Source organism: Siniperca chuatsi, linkage group LG1 (assembly GCF_020085105.1).
Source record: "Siniperca chuatsi isolate FFG_IHB_CAS linkage group LG1, ASM2008510v1, whole genome shotgun sequence".
Classification (NCBI taxonomy): Eukaryota; Metazoa; Chordata; class Actinopteri; order Centrarchiformes; family Sinipercidae; genus Siniperca; species Siniperca chuatsi.
Window position 1 is genome coordinate 30,880,215 of NC_058042.1, and position 18,762 is coordinate 30,898,976.

Here is an 18,762-nt window from a genome sequence, read left to right on the forward strand (position 1 = left end):
GAGCTTTTCTGGAGGCAGAAACTATATTATGTTTGAGTTAAACCTCACTGAGCAAAGCCCAAGAGCCTCAAGTTTTTGTCTGTCTGTCTGTCTGTCTACACAGCAACAGACTGAAGCCCAGAGGAAAAGGTAAGACAGGAAGTAACTACAAATAGGCCAAATAAGGGATTTATTCATGAAACTTGCCGTCTCATGAATGAATCAGAATAAGGGCTTTTAAATTCCTACCCTACAACACCCTACAACTTTCATTTTGCTTTCAGGGCCTCCTCTATTGTCTATTTCGTCGTTGAGTCGGAGTCAACAAATATTCAACAACACTAACCATGCTCATTTCTACTTATGTTATTTCACCCATTTTACAAACAAAACAATGACAACAAATGGAAATAAATTTCAAATGTCAAACATATTCGCTATAGACAATTTGACATGCCATAGGAAAACCACAGGTGTAATTATATAACATAATTAAGGTTTGCATTCCATTTACATGTAGCTTCACTAGTTTCTGCCTCACTGGCATGGCTGGCTGATACTCTTAAATGCAACAGAGACATTGTTAATGGTATTAATTACACATGTGCTTTTCTGGCTATGATGAGTCGAAATGTCTGCTGTGAAAACGGTCTATATATGGAGTCTTAGAGATCTTGATACTAACTGAAAAAATGTAGTCTGCTATGTTTTGTATGGTTACTTGTTAGCCTATTTATCTGACCGTCCATGATCATGAATGCCGCCATTATTAATCAGTGGGGAAAAAAACTATTTAGATTTCTTAATTCTATTTTGAGTTCAGTCTGTAATTCCTGTTTGACAGTTGTAGTTCACCTGCAGGAGTTATTTGGCTCCACCCATTAAAGCGAGCCTATGTAACTTTTGAAAGAAGAAATAACACATTCTTGGTATTATAAATGAAAGGTTGAATTCATAATCAATAAAACTTACTCTCGCTTAATTCAATGTACTCAGGTATTTTGCTGCTACAGCCTTACACAGTCTGGTATGAGCCAGTGGTGGCTAACATTAGCTAATGTTAGAAAACTTTAGATAGCTGACTTTACAACTTTCCTCTACTTGTGCTACTGTTACATTTTATCATTTACCATTATTATTATTGCCACTTATGGCCACAGCAGCTGCTATTCAGCAAAATGTTAGATAATCTTGCTTTAAAGTTGAACTCTAATATGTCTTTTTTCACAGAAGATATTTTTAAATTTCACAGTAGGAAATGCAAAGGTGCAATTAATAACATTAACAATGGCTGCATTCCATTTAGGTAAGCCAGTTCCAGAATCCCATATTGTGCATGCTGGCACACTGGAACACTTGGAACTGAGCCTTCATTAATGTTATTACTTACTGTACACCTGCGCATTTCCTGCTACAGTAAGTAAAATGTCTGTTGTGAAAAATGTCTATTGGATTATTTCTGGCCCCGAAATGTGTACAACACCAGCTTATTCTTTGAGTGCAATCTGAAAAAATCTGTCACAAAACAAGCCAAAAGCCAAAAAACATACTATGTGATGGGTTGCGTCCGTGCAACGCAGGGCAGAGGTGGATTTTTTACCTGCTACACAGACTCCATCTTTGTAGCGTGTGGTTGCATGCCAGCTTCACTGTGTGCATATTGAGTTTTGCCAACTGATAATGCAATTGGTTATGCAGGGTTTGGAAGTGTAGGCTATATTAACTGGTACTGCATTAATTTGTTGCTCTGCTGCATTGCATTGCCTCTGGTACAATGAGGTATTCACTTTAATCATTTTTAAACAGACCGTACTCAGTTTTAACACAGTTCTATGTAGTTTGCCTGTTGGAGGGCTGCGTAGCCACGCGTAGAGAAAACAAATAGACCAGTCGAGATGAGCATTCATTTGATTAAAAAGGACACGTTCTGCTGCGGGTATTGTGCCCCGTGTATTTCAGCCATAAAGGTTAGAAAAGGTTAAAGGTTAAAAAAAAAAAGTTAGATTGAGTTCTAGGAAAAGCAGCCATACAGCAGTTTTGCTGATTCACAATGAACAGAGAGAGTACAGGGTAACTAAAAGTAGGGGGGGGGATTTGAATCACTCTTCATGTTGCATGGTACACCTACACACTGTGGCCAACTGAGCCACCATACTTACTCAACTCTAAAGGGCCACAGCTACCAATTCTAAAGACTTAAAGAAATAGTTTGACATTTTGGGAAGCACACTTATTCACTTTCTTGCCAAGAATTAGATGAGAATACTGATACTACTCTCTTGGAATGCATCTACAGAAACAGAACAGACCAGAGCCCTTGCCTCCTCATTTGAATTGTTGTCATCTGGGCGACCATATTGCTCCCCTCTATTCACTAAAAAGAGATCCAAGTTTTCATTTGTTCCACAAGCCATTAAGTTTTAAACAGGTAATGCACTTGCACCTTATCCCCCCATGCACTTTGTGCGAGGTCTAGTGGTGACTGTTGTGGTGATGTGATGAAATGTCTTGTGATTGTGCTGCAAACCAATTTCCCCACAGGGACAAATAAAAGTATCTAACTGTTCATTAAAGATGATGCTACAGCCAGGCGACGGTTAGCTCAGCACGAAGACTGGAAACAGGATGAAACAGCTAACCTGTATTTAAATGTAACAAAATCTGCCTTATAACTCAACTGTACAAACCTATTAAAAGTACAGAGGATCACTTTTTCTTGGGCAGGAGCAGTGACTTCCTGTGTTAATTAGTGAGCATTAGAGGAGCTGGTTTAGTAAATTTTGTTATATTTGGACCCTCTGCAAAAAAAGGTGAATACACGTATTTCCCAGAGTGTCAACAACTTATTTAACCCCAGAGATAATGAAATGTTTGTTTTCCAGTTTTCCCTGCTGGTTTGGAGAAGGCTTCAGCAGACCACATATACTACGATAAAAGTCAAACCAGCTGGTACATCACTGCCTGACTGGGAGCTATTAAACCAGTTCACCCAATTGGCACTACGATCGTTCCAAGATGAGGTGATGATGCAGTATCTTTGGCTTGCCTCTGCCTTTCCACATTACGTGCCATTATAAATACAGATACAGCCATGCAAACGTGCTGCTTCAGGCAGATCTCCAACTATGTCCCATGTGTCTGTGTGAGGGTCATATTTCTCCACGCTCTGCAGGTAGGTCCCTTTCGAGCAGGAATAGCCCCCAGTGACGTACACACAGCCCAGCATGGCCACCGCCCCGCACTCTATCCTCCTCTCCTTCATGCTAGCAAGCGGGATCCATTCTTCTGTGTATGGGTCGAATCGTTCCGCAAGGGTGGTCTGGCCCCCTACCAGGTACAGGCTGCTGTTCAAAGACACCAGGCGCATCCCGTACTCTGCGGGGAGCAATGACATGACAATAACTGTGTTTCAATCCAAGCATTTTTATGTAAATATAGATTTATTGTATTATAAAGGCTAAATTGGAAACAACAAATTGTGGGGCCCTGTCTTTACGCATGTACAATTTATTTATTTAGTGCTTGTGAAGTAGTATCTTTTTATCCCTAAGAAGTTGGTTATTTTATGAGTAGATTTGATATCAGAACTACCTGGATGTTGGCAAGTGGTTAGGATACTCCACTGGTCTATGTCCACCTTGTAACTCTGGATCTTGTTGTAGCTACAGCAGCCCTTGAAGCCATAATTACCGCCGGCTACATAGATGTTGTTTCCCAACACAGTCGCCGAGGCATTCCCTACACCTGTAAAACAGCCAGGATCATGTCAATTCATAGGAATTCATAGGTTTGACATTTTTGCTTTCTTAGATTCTTATTTATATGAGAAGATTGATACCACTCACATATATGTTGGTTCAGTATAAGATTACAGTCAGCAGCCAGTTAGCTTAGTTTAGTATAACAACTGGAAACATGCCTGACAGCCTGACTCTCTCCAAAAGTAACAAAATCTGCCTACCAGCTCCTCTAAAGCCCACTAATTAACATGTTTGTTAATGTTTTTGTTTCACATGGAATATTTGGCATCTATCATTATTTGAAAGTCAAGTCTGTAAAGTCTTATCAATTGTGGTATTGTGGGTTTGTGAAATAATTTGTGTAATTATTTTGTGAAATGTACCTACAGTCAAACAAGAGTTTCACTAGTTTCAACATTTTGATCATTTTGGTTGTGATATTTTTGACAAACTGTAAATGCTCATGTGACAAGTGAATATCAAATCTACATGAAACAATATAGAGATGTAAAATGTGTGACAAACTTGTAGAAACACACCTTGCACCATATCAGTTACAGCCAGCCACCTCCTCTTCAGTGGGTCAAAAAGTTCCGTCCATGGCATTGCAGAACCTCCTCTGTAGCCTCCCATAACATACACACAGCCGCAACAGGCCACGGAACAGTGGTAGTACCTACAGGGGGTTTTATGAATATTATTATCAGATATTTTACTAACCAAATTTCAAACCAAGTTCAAACAGTATTGCCAAAATAGAAATGAGCTTTTGATGAACTTTTGTGTTCAGTTAAAGTTCAGTAATTTGATCAGTGGTGGAGAGCAAGTACATTTACTCAAAGACTGCACTTAAGAGTATTTCCATTTTCTATTTAACTTGAGTATTTCCATTTTATGCTATTGTATACTTTTACTCCATTACATTTAGATGGAATATTATACTTTTTACTCAATTAATAAAATTCTAAATTAAAATTTTACATGTAAACCAATGATCTATTTACAAAATATGATGCATTGTTATAGATTACTGTAAATGACCTAACAGTATTTAAAAGGTCCAGTGTGTAACATTTAGGTTGAGCTATTAGCAAAAATGGAATCTAATATTTATAAGTATGTTTTCATTAGTGTATAATCACTTGAAAATAAGAATTGTTGTGTTTTCATTACCTTAGAATGAGCCATTTATATCTACAGAGGGAGCGGGTCCCCTTCCACGCATTTTTTGAGTTTCGCAACCACCCTAGTCTCTCCTACACAATTGGAATGGGAGGATGAGGTGAGCGGTATTCAAATTAATATCAATCTGCAATTTCACCGCTAGATGCTACTAAATCTTACATACTGCTCCTTTAAAATAGTTAATATTGGCTCCACCTTGGCTCTTGCTACTTTGCTTTAATCTGCTTCAGTTAAATTTGTGGCCACTTGGAGGCAGCGCAGTAAGCTGTAAACACAACATTCACATATAATCACCTTATAAAGTTGATATGCAGAACATGTTAACAAACAGTGGTGTATTTACAAACAGAGCAATATTAGCATTAATTTGGAATCATGTTTGTGTTCACCTGAAGAATGTAAGTCTAATATTCACTCTCATTTTAGCCCTGGTTTGGTCTCCACCAACTCTTGAGAGAAATATCTGGCTGTTTAGCTGCTAAATGCTCCACTATGTTCACTAGCTAGTTGCCAACTTGTCTGTCTGCTGTTTGGTGCTGGGCAGGTAGTGTACAGTGGGTTTATCAAACCTTTTTCACTGAAAACAGCTTCTGCTGGAAATTAAACGGATGAGTGATGAGAGCCAACCAAAGCAATAAAGTTGCAGGCCTCAAAACCAAAACAATGAGTTAAAAGATCTCAAAACTCCATAGATCTGAGGGGAAAGGCAGAGTCGGGTGATAATTCTCTGTAGAGACAACACTATGAGTGACCCCTTTCACATTACACATAGTTATTTGATCCATTGCTATATAAAAGTATTGATTATAGCAGCTTTAAGTAAAGAATCCTAACACTTCTTCCACCACTGCAGTCATGCCAGGAAACTTAGAGCCTAACCCTATGCCTTGAAAAAATTTAAAAACAAATCAAAAGCAAATCTGACATTATATTTTATAAGTACCTGGCAGTCAACATGGGCTGCCCTTCAGTCCAATAATCAGAATCGATGTTGTACTCCCAGACTGTATCCAACACCTCAGTGGTGTTGGTTCTGTACCCCCCGCTCACATAAATGGTACAGCCCAGTAAGGCTACCGCATAGCTCTCCTTTGAGTGATCTGGCATGTCTTCACCCTGCACCCATTCCCCACTCGACAGGTCCCAGCGCTGAACCTCGGACAAAGGGTGCCAATGGTAACCTCCAATTACTATCATCTTGGAGCTGGATCTCATGCTATTAAACCTCATGGAGGGCTGTTTGAACATGGGCGTTAAGGTGAACATAGAAAGGAGGCTGTCAAAATCATTTAGCTCATAGTAACCACGCATTTTCAGCAAGGCACTGCTGAAGTTTGTTGGGTTAATGTCCAGTACCAGGGAGGAGAGATGTTTTGTTCGGATGAGAGGGTCATGACCCAGCCACCTGACCACTGCCTCTGCCACCACTTCCTGCTTCTCCTCCGCTAGGACAGTCCTCAGGCTGTCAGGATCCAGTTCAAGAAATTCCTCTTCTTTGATCACCTCCTGAAACCTTCAGCAGAGTGTTCCGGAGTTAGCCTTCCTGAAATTAAATTACTTAGAATCTTCTACAGAGAACAAGAGACTTTAGCAACCATAGCTTATGACAAAAATATGTATACATAGAGGGACTACAAAAGATCAGTATGATTTATTATATCCTAGCAAAGAGCTCTTACATAGGAACCAACATTTTTGTCAGCATTAATTTGTTCATGTGGAAATTTTTTCAATTTTTTTTGAAGAGTGACTGACCTTTTGAAACAGTGGAAACATGTTCAATGACACGAAAAGCAACTACAAATTAGAAAAGTACTGTTTTACTTTCACTTTGTCTTAGTTCTAAAAATTACAATTTCGACACAGTAAAAGAATTTCACTAGGCAGAGAGAGCAGATCTCTGACCTGCCTGCTAGCAGCCTGCGGGCTTCTTTCTCCAGGGTAAGGCATGCGTGGAGCTGGGAGAACGCCAGTATGCCAAGGCAGTTGTCTACCTCCAGCAGACGCACCAGGAAGGCCTCGCAGGCCCTCTTCACCGCGCCGAACTGCAGCAGGTCGGCGGCCTTCAGCAAGCTCTCCACGTTCAGCTGGGTTATGGTGAGTCTGGAGGAGTAGATGTAGTCTACCAAGGCTGACAAGACCTCCACTTCCACCACTGGCAGCCTGTGAGGAGAGGACAGGAGGCGGCAGATGTAGCAGCATGTGCATGGAAAGAAAATCTACCATTAGCAAAGTTGCGGCAGCAAACAAATTATGTATACTAAGTAAGGGTGAACTAAGTAAGGTGCCTAATACACAAATCATCGCCATATATGTTGCTGTTTGCTGTCTGACATGCATGTCAACATCTAACTTTCTTTAGACTTTTGTTTATCAATGTATTGTTCCTGTTAGTCACATAACTGAAGGTAAAAGTCATGAAGTAAGGTATTAAACTAACTTTAATCACTAGTCATGCAAGTGGTAGCCTTATAAACCAACCATTGTTATAAAAGAATACCAAATCAAGGATAAAGAAAGGTAAATAAAAGTAGTCTCTTGCTTTGATCTTTTCATAGCCGTAACTTTACTATATTTTAGTTATATGGAATGGAATGCTTTGTTTCATGTCAGCAACACGGCAGGCATGAGTTTGACTCTTTAACATCCCAGACAGTCATTTCTGCTACATATAGCCTATTGCAGGTATCAGAATTTCACTTAAGGGTATTGCTTTTCCCCAAATTGATGTTTATGTTTAAGTCTCCCTCCACTCAAGACGTGTACAAACAAGCATGATTTTGTGACATCATCATGCAACTTGGCAGAAACCAGGCAGAAATACAGTGTTTTGCTGCCCTCTCTGGTTAAAGGTTTCGAGCCTGTTTCACCTCTGTCACAAGTGTGGAACTGTGGAACCTGTAACCACGCCCAACAGTGATGTCACAGGATCCTAGAGTACACTTGTACTTCACTGCAGCAAGGTGAAAAGTTAAACCACTGGGGGTCAGCAAAGCCAAGATTTTCAGGGGGTGTTAAGTTACTCTTTAAACCAATGTGATGTGGAAACTTGAAGCCTCCAGCGCACATACACAGAATGGACTTTACAGTGAAGTAGGATACATTTTGCGTCACGTAGTTCAAGTTCTGAAATGAAGAATATTTGCATATTGGAAGATTCTGGATTTTTCAATGAGGGAGATAGAGTGAATGTAAATTTTATCATTTTTAACAAGGTAATCAGACTTCTTCATGGAAAAACCATATCAAACACAAATTATTATTTCCAGCAGATTATTTTATAACTCATGTCAAATCATGTCTTGAGGGCTTCTTTAAATATACAAGGAGGAAACAACATATTTACAACAAATATCACATTAGGGAAAAACATGGTGGGACATACCTTAGTAATGTAATAGGCTACCTGTAATGACAGACTGTGATGTTGAGGTGTCAAAGTCACGTCTGCACAGTTGATCAGAAACCTGGAAAATGTTGTCGCTGACATGACACCGTGTACACTTACACCTTAAAGAAGGCCTACATGCATTTTGATATGTTTGAGAGCTGAACAATACAACATGCATCAAAGCTTTCCTTTGATTATTTCAGAAATATTTTGGATAGTGTTCTACAATATTTTGTTTAATATCTGTAAATGCCCCTCATACATACTGTAGTTTGTTTAGTGAATCAGCTGTCAGTAAATTTAGAAAAAATATAAGGACACAGGCGACGTCCTTAATCACGACTTATTGAGGACATATATATTACAAGTTACACAGGCAATGTATTGCCTGTCACCTTTGGCAGGTTATAGGTGGCACTATCCACACTTCATAAAGAGTGGAGAGTGAGGACAAATCTACAGTAGGTAAGTGTGTCATCTTGTTTTGACTCAGACAATAGTAAGTCATACAGTAAATACAAGGACAAGATATTGGCACATGAAAAATGTATAGCACCCCCATTTTGGCTTTTGAAACCTCTGCAAGTTGCAAGAACTATTATTCCCATAAGAGCTGCTGAAATCTATTAGGCAGGGTTAAGTGTTTTTTTTCACTTGTCCAGTTGGGCAAGTGGGTCAGAAATCTACTTACCCGAAGTCAATTTTTACTTGCCCCTATACAAATTGTTTTATGTATTAGCGGATATCAAATAACAACAAAAACTAGTTCATTGTCATGTTTAATCTTTATAAATAATGTAAATGAATTAGAGCAAGGACACAGTGTTTCATAGATGCAAAGCAACAAACATTCTTGCATATCAAAAATGTGAGTGAATGATTATCTAAATAAACTTTGTCTTTACCTGCCACCGTTTTCTCGTAAGTAGGGATGGGTATCGTTTTATTGATACTACTATTCTTATCGGTTCTTTATCAATACTCTTATTGGTTCTTTTTCATTACTAAATAACTGATATTTAATTTTTTTAAGAATAAATTCAGAACAGGATTAGAATAGAATATTTTAAATTTAACAAAATGTTGTTTCAAGAGCAGCAACAGTGTTTACTACAGCAAAGTCACTATATAAACTCAATAATATCTCACTAGAAACAAATCTAAAATTTCAGTAAAATAAATCATATTCCTGACATCAAAATACTGAGTGATGTCTGTGTTCTTCATTCTGTCTAAACATAAGTCAGTATCAGTCCTTCCTGCTATCCTCTGTCCTCCTCCCTCTGCTGCTGCTGTGATTCACCTGCAGGTACCGCTGGTAGAGGGAGGAGGGGCTGGTTTGTCTCAGCCACGAGTAAGAATTTTCTAGATTTTAAGATACGTGGCAAACTAAGCTAAACAGTTACACTATATACAGACAGCTTAGTTTTAGCTTGTTTGTAACAATTCACTATTAGCCGAGCTAGCATGCTGTGCTTGTGTGAAACTTGAGAGACTGATGTAGCTTTCTACATGTTCACATGTTTATCAATACACCTGTTCAACAAGCATATAGTATTGGCTTTTTACTTGCGGAGTTTTTATTGCACTTACTTACAGTAATGAGCGTAGTTGTTGTGAACAATTTACTTGCCCCGGGCAATCCTTATTGTTGAGCCCTGATTAGGTCATCCACATTCTTCTCAATAATTTTATTGTGGGCGACAACATGGATAGAAATTTACAATAGTGGTTACTTGCAACCCTTTTTCTTCATGACCCAGCTCCCCTGTTACCATTACCAAATTCATTACCATCTGGTCATGCAGAACACAAGACCCTGGCTACACCATCTTGGTTTCAAAAGGTTTTTGTGATCATTTATTGATCCCTTTTTTCCAGGGAGGTCAGAGGTCAGGGAGAGCTGACCTCTAAAGGCGAGTACAGCTCAGCAGATGTTTGCTAATATGAGCAACACAGGACATGAACCAGTGTTGTCACTAAATCATTAAATCCTCAACTGGATAACTAAATGCCAACAAGGTGTTCACAATGCTGTAAGCCACAATATGAACCAGTATACTCCTGTCTATGCTGTTGTTATTATTTTTTCATGATTTCATATTTCTTATTCATACATTTGACATTGTGCTAAGTGTTTTTAAGTCAGTCATGGACATGTAATAGAACATGTTTATTTTTTGAGATGCACTTATAGACCTTGTTTTGTTGGGGAAATCAATAGGGAGGTAAAGATCAGGAGAAGTAAATATGAAGTGCAGTTAGTGGTGTTAAGTTGCTGTTCAGACACTTGAATGGACATAAGCATGGGAGTCAAGCGCTCTGAGTTGTCTAGATAGTAAACTCCAGCCAACTTCTGTTTCAAAACCTTCTCACAAGTGAATTCAATTGAATTATACTCAAAAATAAATTGTGGGGTCCCTGATAACCAATACAAAACAGAAGGAAATACTCAAAATAACAACAATCTTATAAATATCAACTGACCAAACACATGGAATCATTTGAGATTTGTTTTAAAATGTCTATGCACATTGTGCAAAAACACACACAGGGGCTGAACACGAACAAATTTACACTACTAGTCAGAGTTTAAGAACATCTGCTTGATACCTGGTTATTCATTGTCCATTTGAAGCGCTGTAGCGATGGTGTCGGCGGTTGATAATGAACTCGAAAAACCGCTGTTGGATGTTACTGTTGGCATCAATGTAGCTTAGCACAAGCACCAGCTGGCAGTGGGTGGAAATGTGAGTCGTCTTGTCTGCTTAAATGGAGTTAAAATCAGCGCTCTTTACTTCCTCCAGAATGTAATCGTTTAGCACTGACAGCATGCAGTCCAACAGCTCATATTGTACCGTCTTTGACTGCCTTTAAAAACGGTAAGTTAGCTGTCTTAGGTGCTCCTCCAGCACACTGTCTAGGGAGGCAACAAAATCCACCAATCCCCTGAAAATGCCAGTCTCGTCATGCCCACTTCAAGGCTGACTCAAAAGCCCCACAAAACTTCACACAATTGGTTATTTTGGATAAAATGTGCCTGTTTTTATCTACCTCCTCATTGTATTTCCTCACCACAGTCCTCTGGCCATCGTCCAGCTGCATTCACTCTGCCTAATGTGGCTAACTTTAGCTTGACAGAATTACCCATGTGTTCCTTGGTGTTCGCATGTTTCCTTACTTTCTCACACAGGTGCTTCATATCCCTCACTCCTGTAACTGTCCATGCTGGATCTGTCCCTGTTGTTTTAAAATGCAAGCATGGAAAGTAAAATAAGGCATTAGCATGACTGCATCCAGCTGGCCAGGCCTTTCTGGTGTAGCAGCTACGAGAGAAGCCTCGCATATAATGTTACTGCTTCCATTTTTCGCTAACCTGCTGATTGCGAGGTCAGGTTGATCTGAGCCCAGCTCTTTCACCTGTAGTTTCTCTGACAAAGTTCTCCCCTCAAACGGATCTTGGAGGAGAGATTTTACCGAGTTAGGGTCTTGGAGGAGTAAGTTAGTGATCACGCTTACCATTGTCATTTAGTTAAAATGGTGCCTGTAAGGTCCTGACCATAGACCCAATCTAGACCTACTAGCAGTGGCTCACTTGGGGCGATAAAATAATCCTCTAAATAATCCTCTAATCTATTCCTTTTCAGAATAGATTAGAGGATGCTGATTGGCAAAATTTTATGTCATATATTCATGTCTTTGGCTAAACTGCTACTCTGACCCGCCTCCTGTGGGCGATTTCTCCATCGCCCCAGAGCTGCTGAGACCTGCAGACAGGCGGAGGGGACGTGTAGGAAAAGCATATATGTTGCACAGATGATTTTCTATCATATTTTACACATATTACTGGGTGCATTCCATATTTCAAACACACATTTTGACAATTTGTTTAATTTATTATTATCATTAATAGGTTTTTTATGGCTCAAGGAGGGCAGCACACTCTATTGGCCAGCCGCCACTGGCAGTGGGGCATTGAATATGAGTTCTTTATTTTTTTTTTAAATAATCCATCCATGATGACCCCTTTCTCTCCCTTTCTCTAACATACTCACACAAACAGTGTATTTTTCACATTTATATTTCTGCAGATTAATAAGTGGTTGTGGAACTAAATGTGTGTATAGTGGTCTTTCTTGTATCTGTAAACAAGTATATACTACTACATAAGTAAAACATCATGTAACGCTTATGCTTGTGTTACCATATTCTAATATTTATGATGCTCTGAGGAAGTAGTGGCCGTCAATTTCACCATTATACAATGTTAAGCTCAGTATGTAAAACAGGTGAGAGTACATAGGTTAAAATAAGCAAAGGTCCTTATGCTGAATTGCAGGTGATGTGTTTAATCAGTTAAGACAATAGAGTTATGCAGCTGTGTGATGGGCGTAACATGGGTGTAATTTGCCTAATCTTCGCGGATCTTTAGACTGCGGTGGAAACGCAAGGAACTTTTTAGTTCTTTGAAAAGTAGTAGTTCCTGGGGATAAAAGCGGCTCTACATACCTGACAAGGCTACTGGTCCTCTCCCTCATGTCAGCAGTGAACATGACCCTGAAGTATGAGCTGCGTGCACAAAGTGCCACCTTGTGGCAGTGCAGGACCTGGCCAGAGGAGCACTGCAGAGCAATGTCTGTGAACAGGCCTTCAGAGTAGAAGCCTCTCAGGGCATCCAGCACCTCCTCAGGGTGGCTCACATCGTGGAAATCATACTCGTAGAGATCCTGGGGTCTTCTGGGTGACGCAGTTGTAGTCTGTCTGTGGCATTACAAAGTTTGATTCAGTGCCAGAGCAACAAAATTGAACAAACCGTCATGTTTAGTCTTAATAGGTTTGGATACTTATTGTCAGTTATGACAAATACATTCTAAAATCACATTTGTTCTGTGCGTAAATTGTAATGACGACATCTTTGGGGTTTTCTATGATGAAATGCTGTGTTTTGGAATGCATCAGAAAAGAGGGATGTAAATTATTATGTGCCCTACGGTCTTTTACCCCACTCTTCAGTTTGGCTTGCAAATGAGACAGTTGCCCGCTGAAATCAAGGATTGCTTCTTTAAATATTTATCAACACTTCATGCATAATAAATAGTGTTATGGCGATATAATACACATACATGCATCATTTGTGGTGTTAAATTATGGTGTTTTGTTTCTCGTATAGATCTAGTTTCCCACAAACAGCTTTTGCTAATATTGTAACACACATGGCAAACACATTAGAAAATCATTAATACTATAGGTAAACTCAGTGACATCAAATTACAATACTGCCTCTTGGAATATGATTTCTAGCTTTGCAACTCGTTGGCTTTGGATACTTCCTCTTGCTAATGAACTGTTAAGTATGTGGTAAAATACATTCTGGAGTCAAATAAGAAGAAGTTTGAATTTCCTAAACAAAACCATATTTTGAGCATTATACATCAATGTGAATGGACAATGGCCATGGCATACCTGATCAACATGGTCCACCGGATTTGAAGTCGGTTCCACTGAAGTTCAGAAGACTTTGCAGAGATGGCAGTTTAATTGTCAGCGAAAATAATCGTGACAGATTCTAATAGTTATTCACACGTGACACGGACTTTAATTTGGCGAAGTCGCTCTGCCTTAGTATATTTAAACGCTGCACAGGTGACAATCGGTGTGGACACTGTTACGCAAGCCAGAATAACTTCTGGTCGTGACTTTCAAAATAAAACGCTTGTTTACATTTGAGCACACGTTCCTCCCTGAGCCTGGACCAGGTTTTGGTCACCTCTAATGAGAACCTGATAATCTATCTAAACCAGTGATGGAAAGTAACTAAGTACATTTTTAAGTACTGTACTTCGTACTTCGTACTGTACTTGTACAATTCGTAGCCTACTTTACTTCTTTTGTTCCACTGCATTTCAGAGGGAAATATTGTTGTGTTTGCTAAACTACATTAAGGTTACTCAACAGTTGTAGTTATTAGTTATTAACATATAAACCATTTCATTAATTGATCAAATGTGATGCACTGTTATTGGTTAAACTACCCAACAGTATATAAAGCAGCTGAAATTAGCCTGGACAAATTACAACGTCAAGTAGCCTACTGCTTACATAATGTATCAACAGTAATGATCAAATAAAATCCGTTATGCAACACTGACAGTGTTGATGGCTACATTTGTTAATACTTCTGTGCGTTTACTTTCAAAATTTGAAAAATGTAAGTGTTTATTTTGAAGACCAAGTCGCTGTTGTTCCGGTTATGTGCGTCTGCCTTGACGAAGTTGTCACTGGCGAGCCTGCGGTTCAGTGGGTCGCTCCTACACACGGTGTCACCTGCGCCACAGCTCTGATAACAAAATCAACCAGGATCACATGCATGCGTTCCACACAGCCACAGACTGAACTGGAAATGAGATTATAGAGGCTGTAAGGGGGGGGGGGTCACTCAAGAGACCTTTAGTTTGGACAGATTGAATCAATAGGCCTATTAAGGCAAGGGGAAAGGTTCATTGATGAAGCTGGCTCCCGAACTCACTATAGAGGCATACTTGATAGGAGGAAATCATTGTTAATCTGCCAAATCTTTTCACGATAATCGGTAAATTATGGAAAATGCCCATCACAATTTCCCAGAGTTCAAGGGTGACATCTTCAAATGTCTGGCTTTGTCAGACCAACAGTCTAAAATCCATAGATATTCAGTTTACAATCATAGAAGCCTGAGGGAACCAGCAAATACTCACATTTGAGAAGCTAGAACCAGTGAATGTTGGCATTGTTCCTTTAAAAATAATGACTCAATACAATTAATTGATTTGCGAATTAATTTTCTCCTGATCAGATAACCAATTCATTGACTAATTGTTGCAAAAATAAAATAATATGCTGATTCATTTTCATTTTTATTTAACTATTGACATTCTTGTGAAGATAAAGATATTTACCAGTACACAGGACACGGTCTCGTGAAAACATGGACACTGTTAGTAAGAGGTGAAAGTTGCACGATAATTAAAGACATCAAGTGGGCCCACAATACGACCAGGAGGGTCATCACAAGTAAATGCTTTTGCAAGCCTGACTGTTCTTGACACTGGAAGCTACAGTGCACTTTGGCACACAATTGGCCCATAACAAAAAATAAACTACTCATAATGAATCTCAGTGGAAATCATATAGTGGGCTGTTGCACAAATGGGGATCAAATATCTTGAAATGACAAATTTAGCAACATTTATTCCACCAATGAAACTGTGCTAACTGTGCTAAGGGAATATTAAAAATGTTATGAAAGAATGAGAAAAATGCTCTGTGAAAAGAAAAGTCCATCCGTCCGTTTACGCTGGGAGATACTCCATGATGTCTGCCTTTCAACAACCTTGAGAAGATGTGCATTGTTTGGACTCAGCATGTGTTTCTTTAACAGATATGTGGGAAAAAAATGCCCACAGCTCCTTAATAAAAACCGCAGGTTTATCCAAGGGCAATACTGTGTGTGACTACCCACCGTTCTCATTCCCAGCTTGTCAAATACCGACGTGCTGTCTCCTACAGACGCACAAGGTACCTTTAGTGTCTGTATGAGACGCACCGGGCCTTCAGTTAACTCCAATGTAACTCAACATTTCTCAAAACTAAAACACGAAAGGGTCCTTGATAGTTCAACAGCACGACAGGTTAATGTTAGGGTTATCAGTTTAGACCATTTCCCCTTTGATTCTGAGAAGTAAAGGTTGGGATAGCGGAAGGCAAGGCCACATTACCCATGATCCTAAGCCAGTGCTTTACAGGAATCTCTAGGGAATTGTCGTTTTTAGGAAATATTTGTGTTTTTCAAAAAATTGGAAGTTGTAGCCTAAATACTGAATTGAAAGTACACTGAGGAGTTTAAGGAGATGGTAAACACATTTGTTTTTTCAGATTTTAAATATCTAATTGTTAAATGGGTGGAAATACATTTTAACCTCATTTATTTATTATCCATATTTATATTGTGCAAATGTCCTTCATATATATATATATATATATATATATATATATATATATATATATATATATATATATATATAATAGATATATAGGAAGGGCATTTGCACAGGACATATATATATATATATATATATATATATATATACACATCCACACACACGTGTATATGTGTACATATAAATATATACACACACACACTACTATTCAAAAGTTTGGAATCACCTGTTATATTGATGTTTTTCTTCTTTCCTTCAATAATGGCTATTTTAACATAGCTAAAAACAGTAGGCTATATATATATAAACACCAAATGTATTATTTACATTTGAAAGAGTTTTAGAATAATTCAATGATTAAAACTTCCAGTTAGTTGATGTTGCATGACAGGGGAGAATAGTGTTGTAACCACCCCCATCCACCCACCCACCCACAAATACTCGTCGTTTTTGAATTTGTTTTCGAATCTCACATGATAGCTGAAGCCAAGAGCTCTCTGTAACAGTTGCTCCCATGTCTGGAGCCTCTCTTGTTGCTGGATTATCAGCCTTCAAACATGCACCGAGGTCAAGGTTCAAAGGTCAGTATCTCAAAGCAGGAGCCATGCAGAATCTTCATACTGACACATCGTACTCTCCAGGTCGCGGCCTTTCCAATGCTCTCTGGTATCTGGTTTAACTCCAATATATAAAATGCAGCTTTTTGTTTGTTTATTTTTCCTTTTTAGTGGAACCTTTGACCAAAATGAGTCACCTTCAGAGATTATTGTACAATACTGCTGACAATCTAGGGCATTACTGCAGGCTTGGAGAAAGGCCTGAAGTGCCTGGGTTATGGCTGAAAAGACCAACTCGTTCTCATTCACAGGTCATCAAATACCGAGGCATGCATAGGCTACTACTGTATTTACACAACCCTGGAGAATTTTTGTATCTTTATGATTCTTGGTTTTGGGGTTTTATGTCAGCATGACATAGCCCTTTCAATCAGAATGTATTTTATTAGCCAATGCAAGCATACAAAGAATGTGTCTTGGCATTTGCTCCCAAAAAAACCACAACACAGAAGAGTAACAATAGAAAAAAGTAAGGTAATAATTATACTTTTTTTTTAAGTAAGCTAGTATTAAAATGAAATTAACATTTTAAAATCTATTTACAGAATGGAATAGTTCTAGTTTTGAAATGGGATATAAAACTTGAAATTAAATATTGGCTTTACAAAGGAAATATGGACAGTGCTGTGGACAAAGAAATGAAGTGTATGTGACGGTGACAAGAGCAAAAATTAAATGTGACATGTATAAATAATTAAATTATGTAATTATATGTAACAGTGGAGGTTGACTGCAACTCACAATGTAAAGTCCAGTTTGATGATATACATGAACGTGACATGTGCAGGGATTAAATGAGGGATGTGAAACGTAAAGTTTGATAACCCCTTCTTAAGAAATATCCTCAGCCACATATTCTTAGAAATATAAAATTAAATGAGCAGCTTCTCATTTTACAATCACAGGCTATAAAATGAGAGAGTGGCGTTTGAATTCGGGTTGCGGCAGAAATTTGAAATGGAATGAAGCCCACCCACGGCAGACAGCCCAAAACAGGAGTCGAACGCGCCAAGTCCACTTACAATTCCCTACGTAGGCTGCGCGTAGCGGCGTCCATAGCAACCACCATTGAATTAGAGAAATAGAAACACATCTTTGAACTCTTCTTTTATGATTTACCTCCTCACTTTTTGTTAAATTGGGAGAGTTAAGCTTTGCAATGAATATGTTTTCAGGGAAAACACCAAAATAACCCCAAACCAATGCTTATGCGGTGCTGAAACCTGATCAGGAAAGCAGGGCACACGGATATGACGTCACATAAGTGGGCGTGGCATCGCATGCAGTGACACTTGAATCCAAAATCACAATGGGAAGTGAAGTGACAGCATTCTGATGTAAAAATGTATAAACATATACTCACTGTTTCATTCCAATAACTTTTGTAATGGGATGTAAATGTGTATCAAAATTACTATGAATCAATTCTATACTTCTTTCACCCTTTTGAAAAATGTACCTTTTCATGGTGTCCCATTTTGCCAATTGCCTACTGTAAAATGGGACACTGCTATTAGTCCTTTTGATAGTAAAAATGTTTTTGAGGATCACGAAATACATGCTGTCTAGAGAGAAATCAATTTTCTAAAGTGGATCAACTGTAATTTCTCTAAAATATGTTATCAGCTATCTTGCTGGATCTAAGCTAAGAAGAGCTAGCATAGCCGTGCTTTAGATCCTCCTCGAAAATATTACCACACCAATATAAGCTCTAGCTAGCTATTCCTAGTTATTTTACTTGTTCTCCTAACATATATATAATATATATATATATATAATATAATAATAATATAATAATATATATAATATATATTTTTAAATAAATAATAAATAAACAAATAGCCTAAAACATTTAAAACTTTTCCATTATGGAT

General features: G+C 38.5%; 1 protein-coding gene across 1 annotated transcript; it reads right to left on the bottom strand.

Annotated features, from left to right (window-relative positions):
- Positions 1 to 1,869: 1,869 nt before the first annotated feature.
- On the bottom strand, positions 1,870 to 13,963 carry LOC122878802 (kelch-like protein 23). The gene is made up of 7 exons (XM_044202182.1): positions 13,759 to 13,963; positions 12,805 to 13,056; positions 6,810 to 7,067; positions 5,848 to 6,417; positions 4,259 to 4,395; positions 3,571 to 3,723; positions 1,870 to 3,354 (listed from the first exon to the last, which is right to left on the bottom strand). Exons 1-7 carry the CDS (start codon positions 13,767 to 13,769, stop codon positions 3,041 to 3,043), a joined length of 1,695 nt encoding a protein of 564 aa, XP_044058117.1. The 5' UTR covers positions 13,770 to 13,963; the 3' UTR covers positions 1,870 to 3,040.
- Positions 13,964 to 18,762: the final 4,799 nt, after the last annotated feature.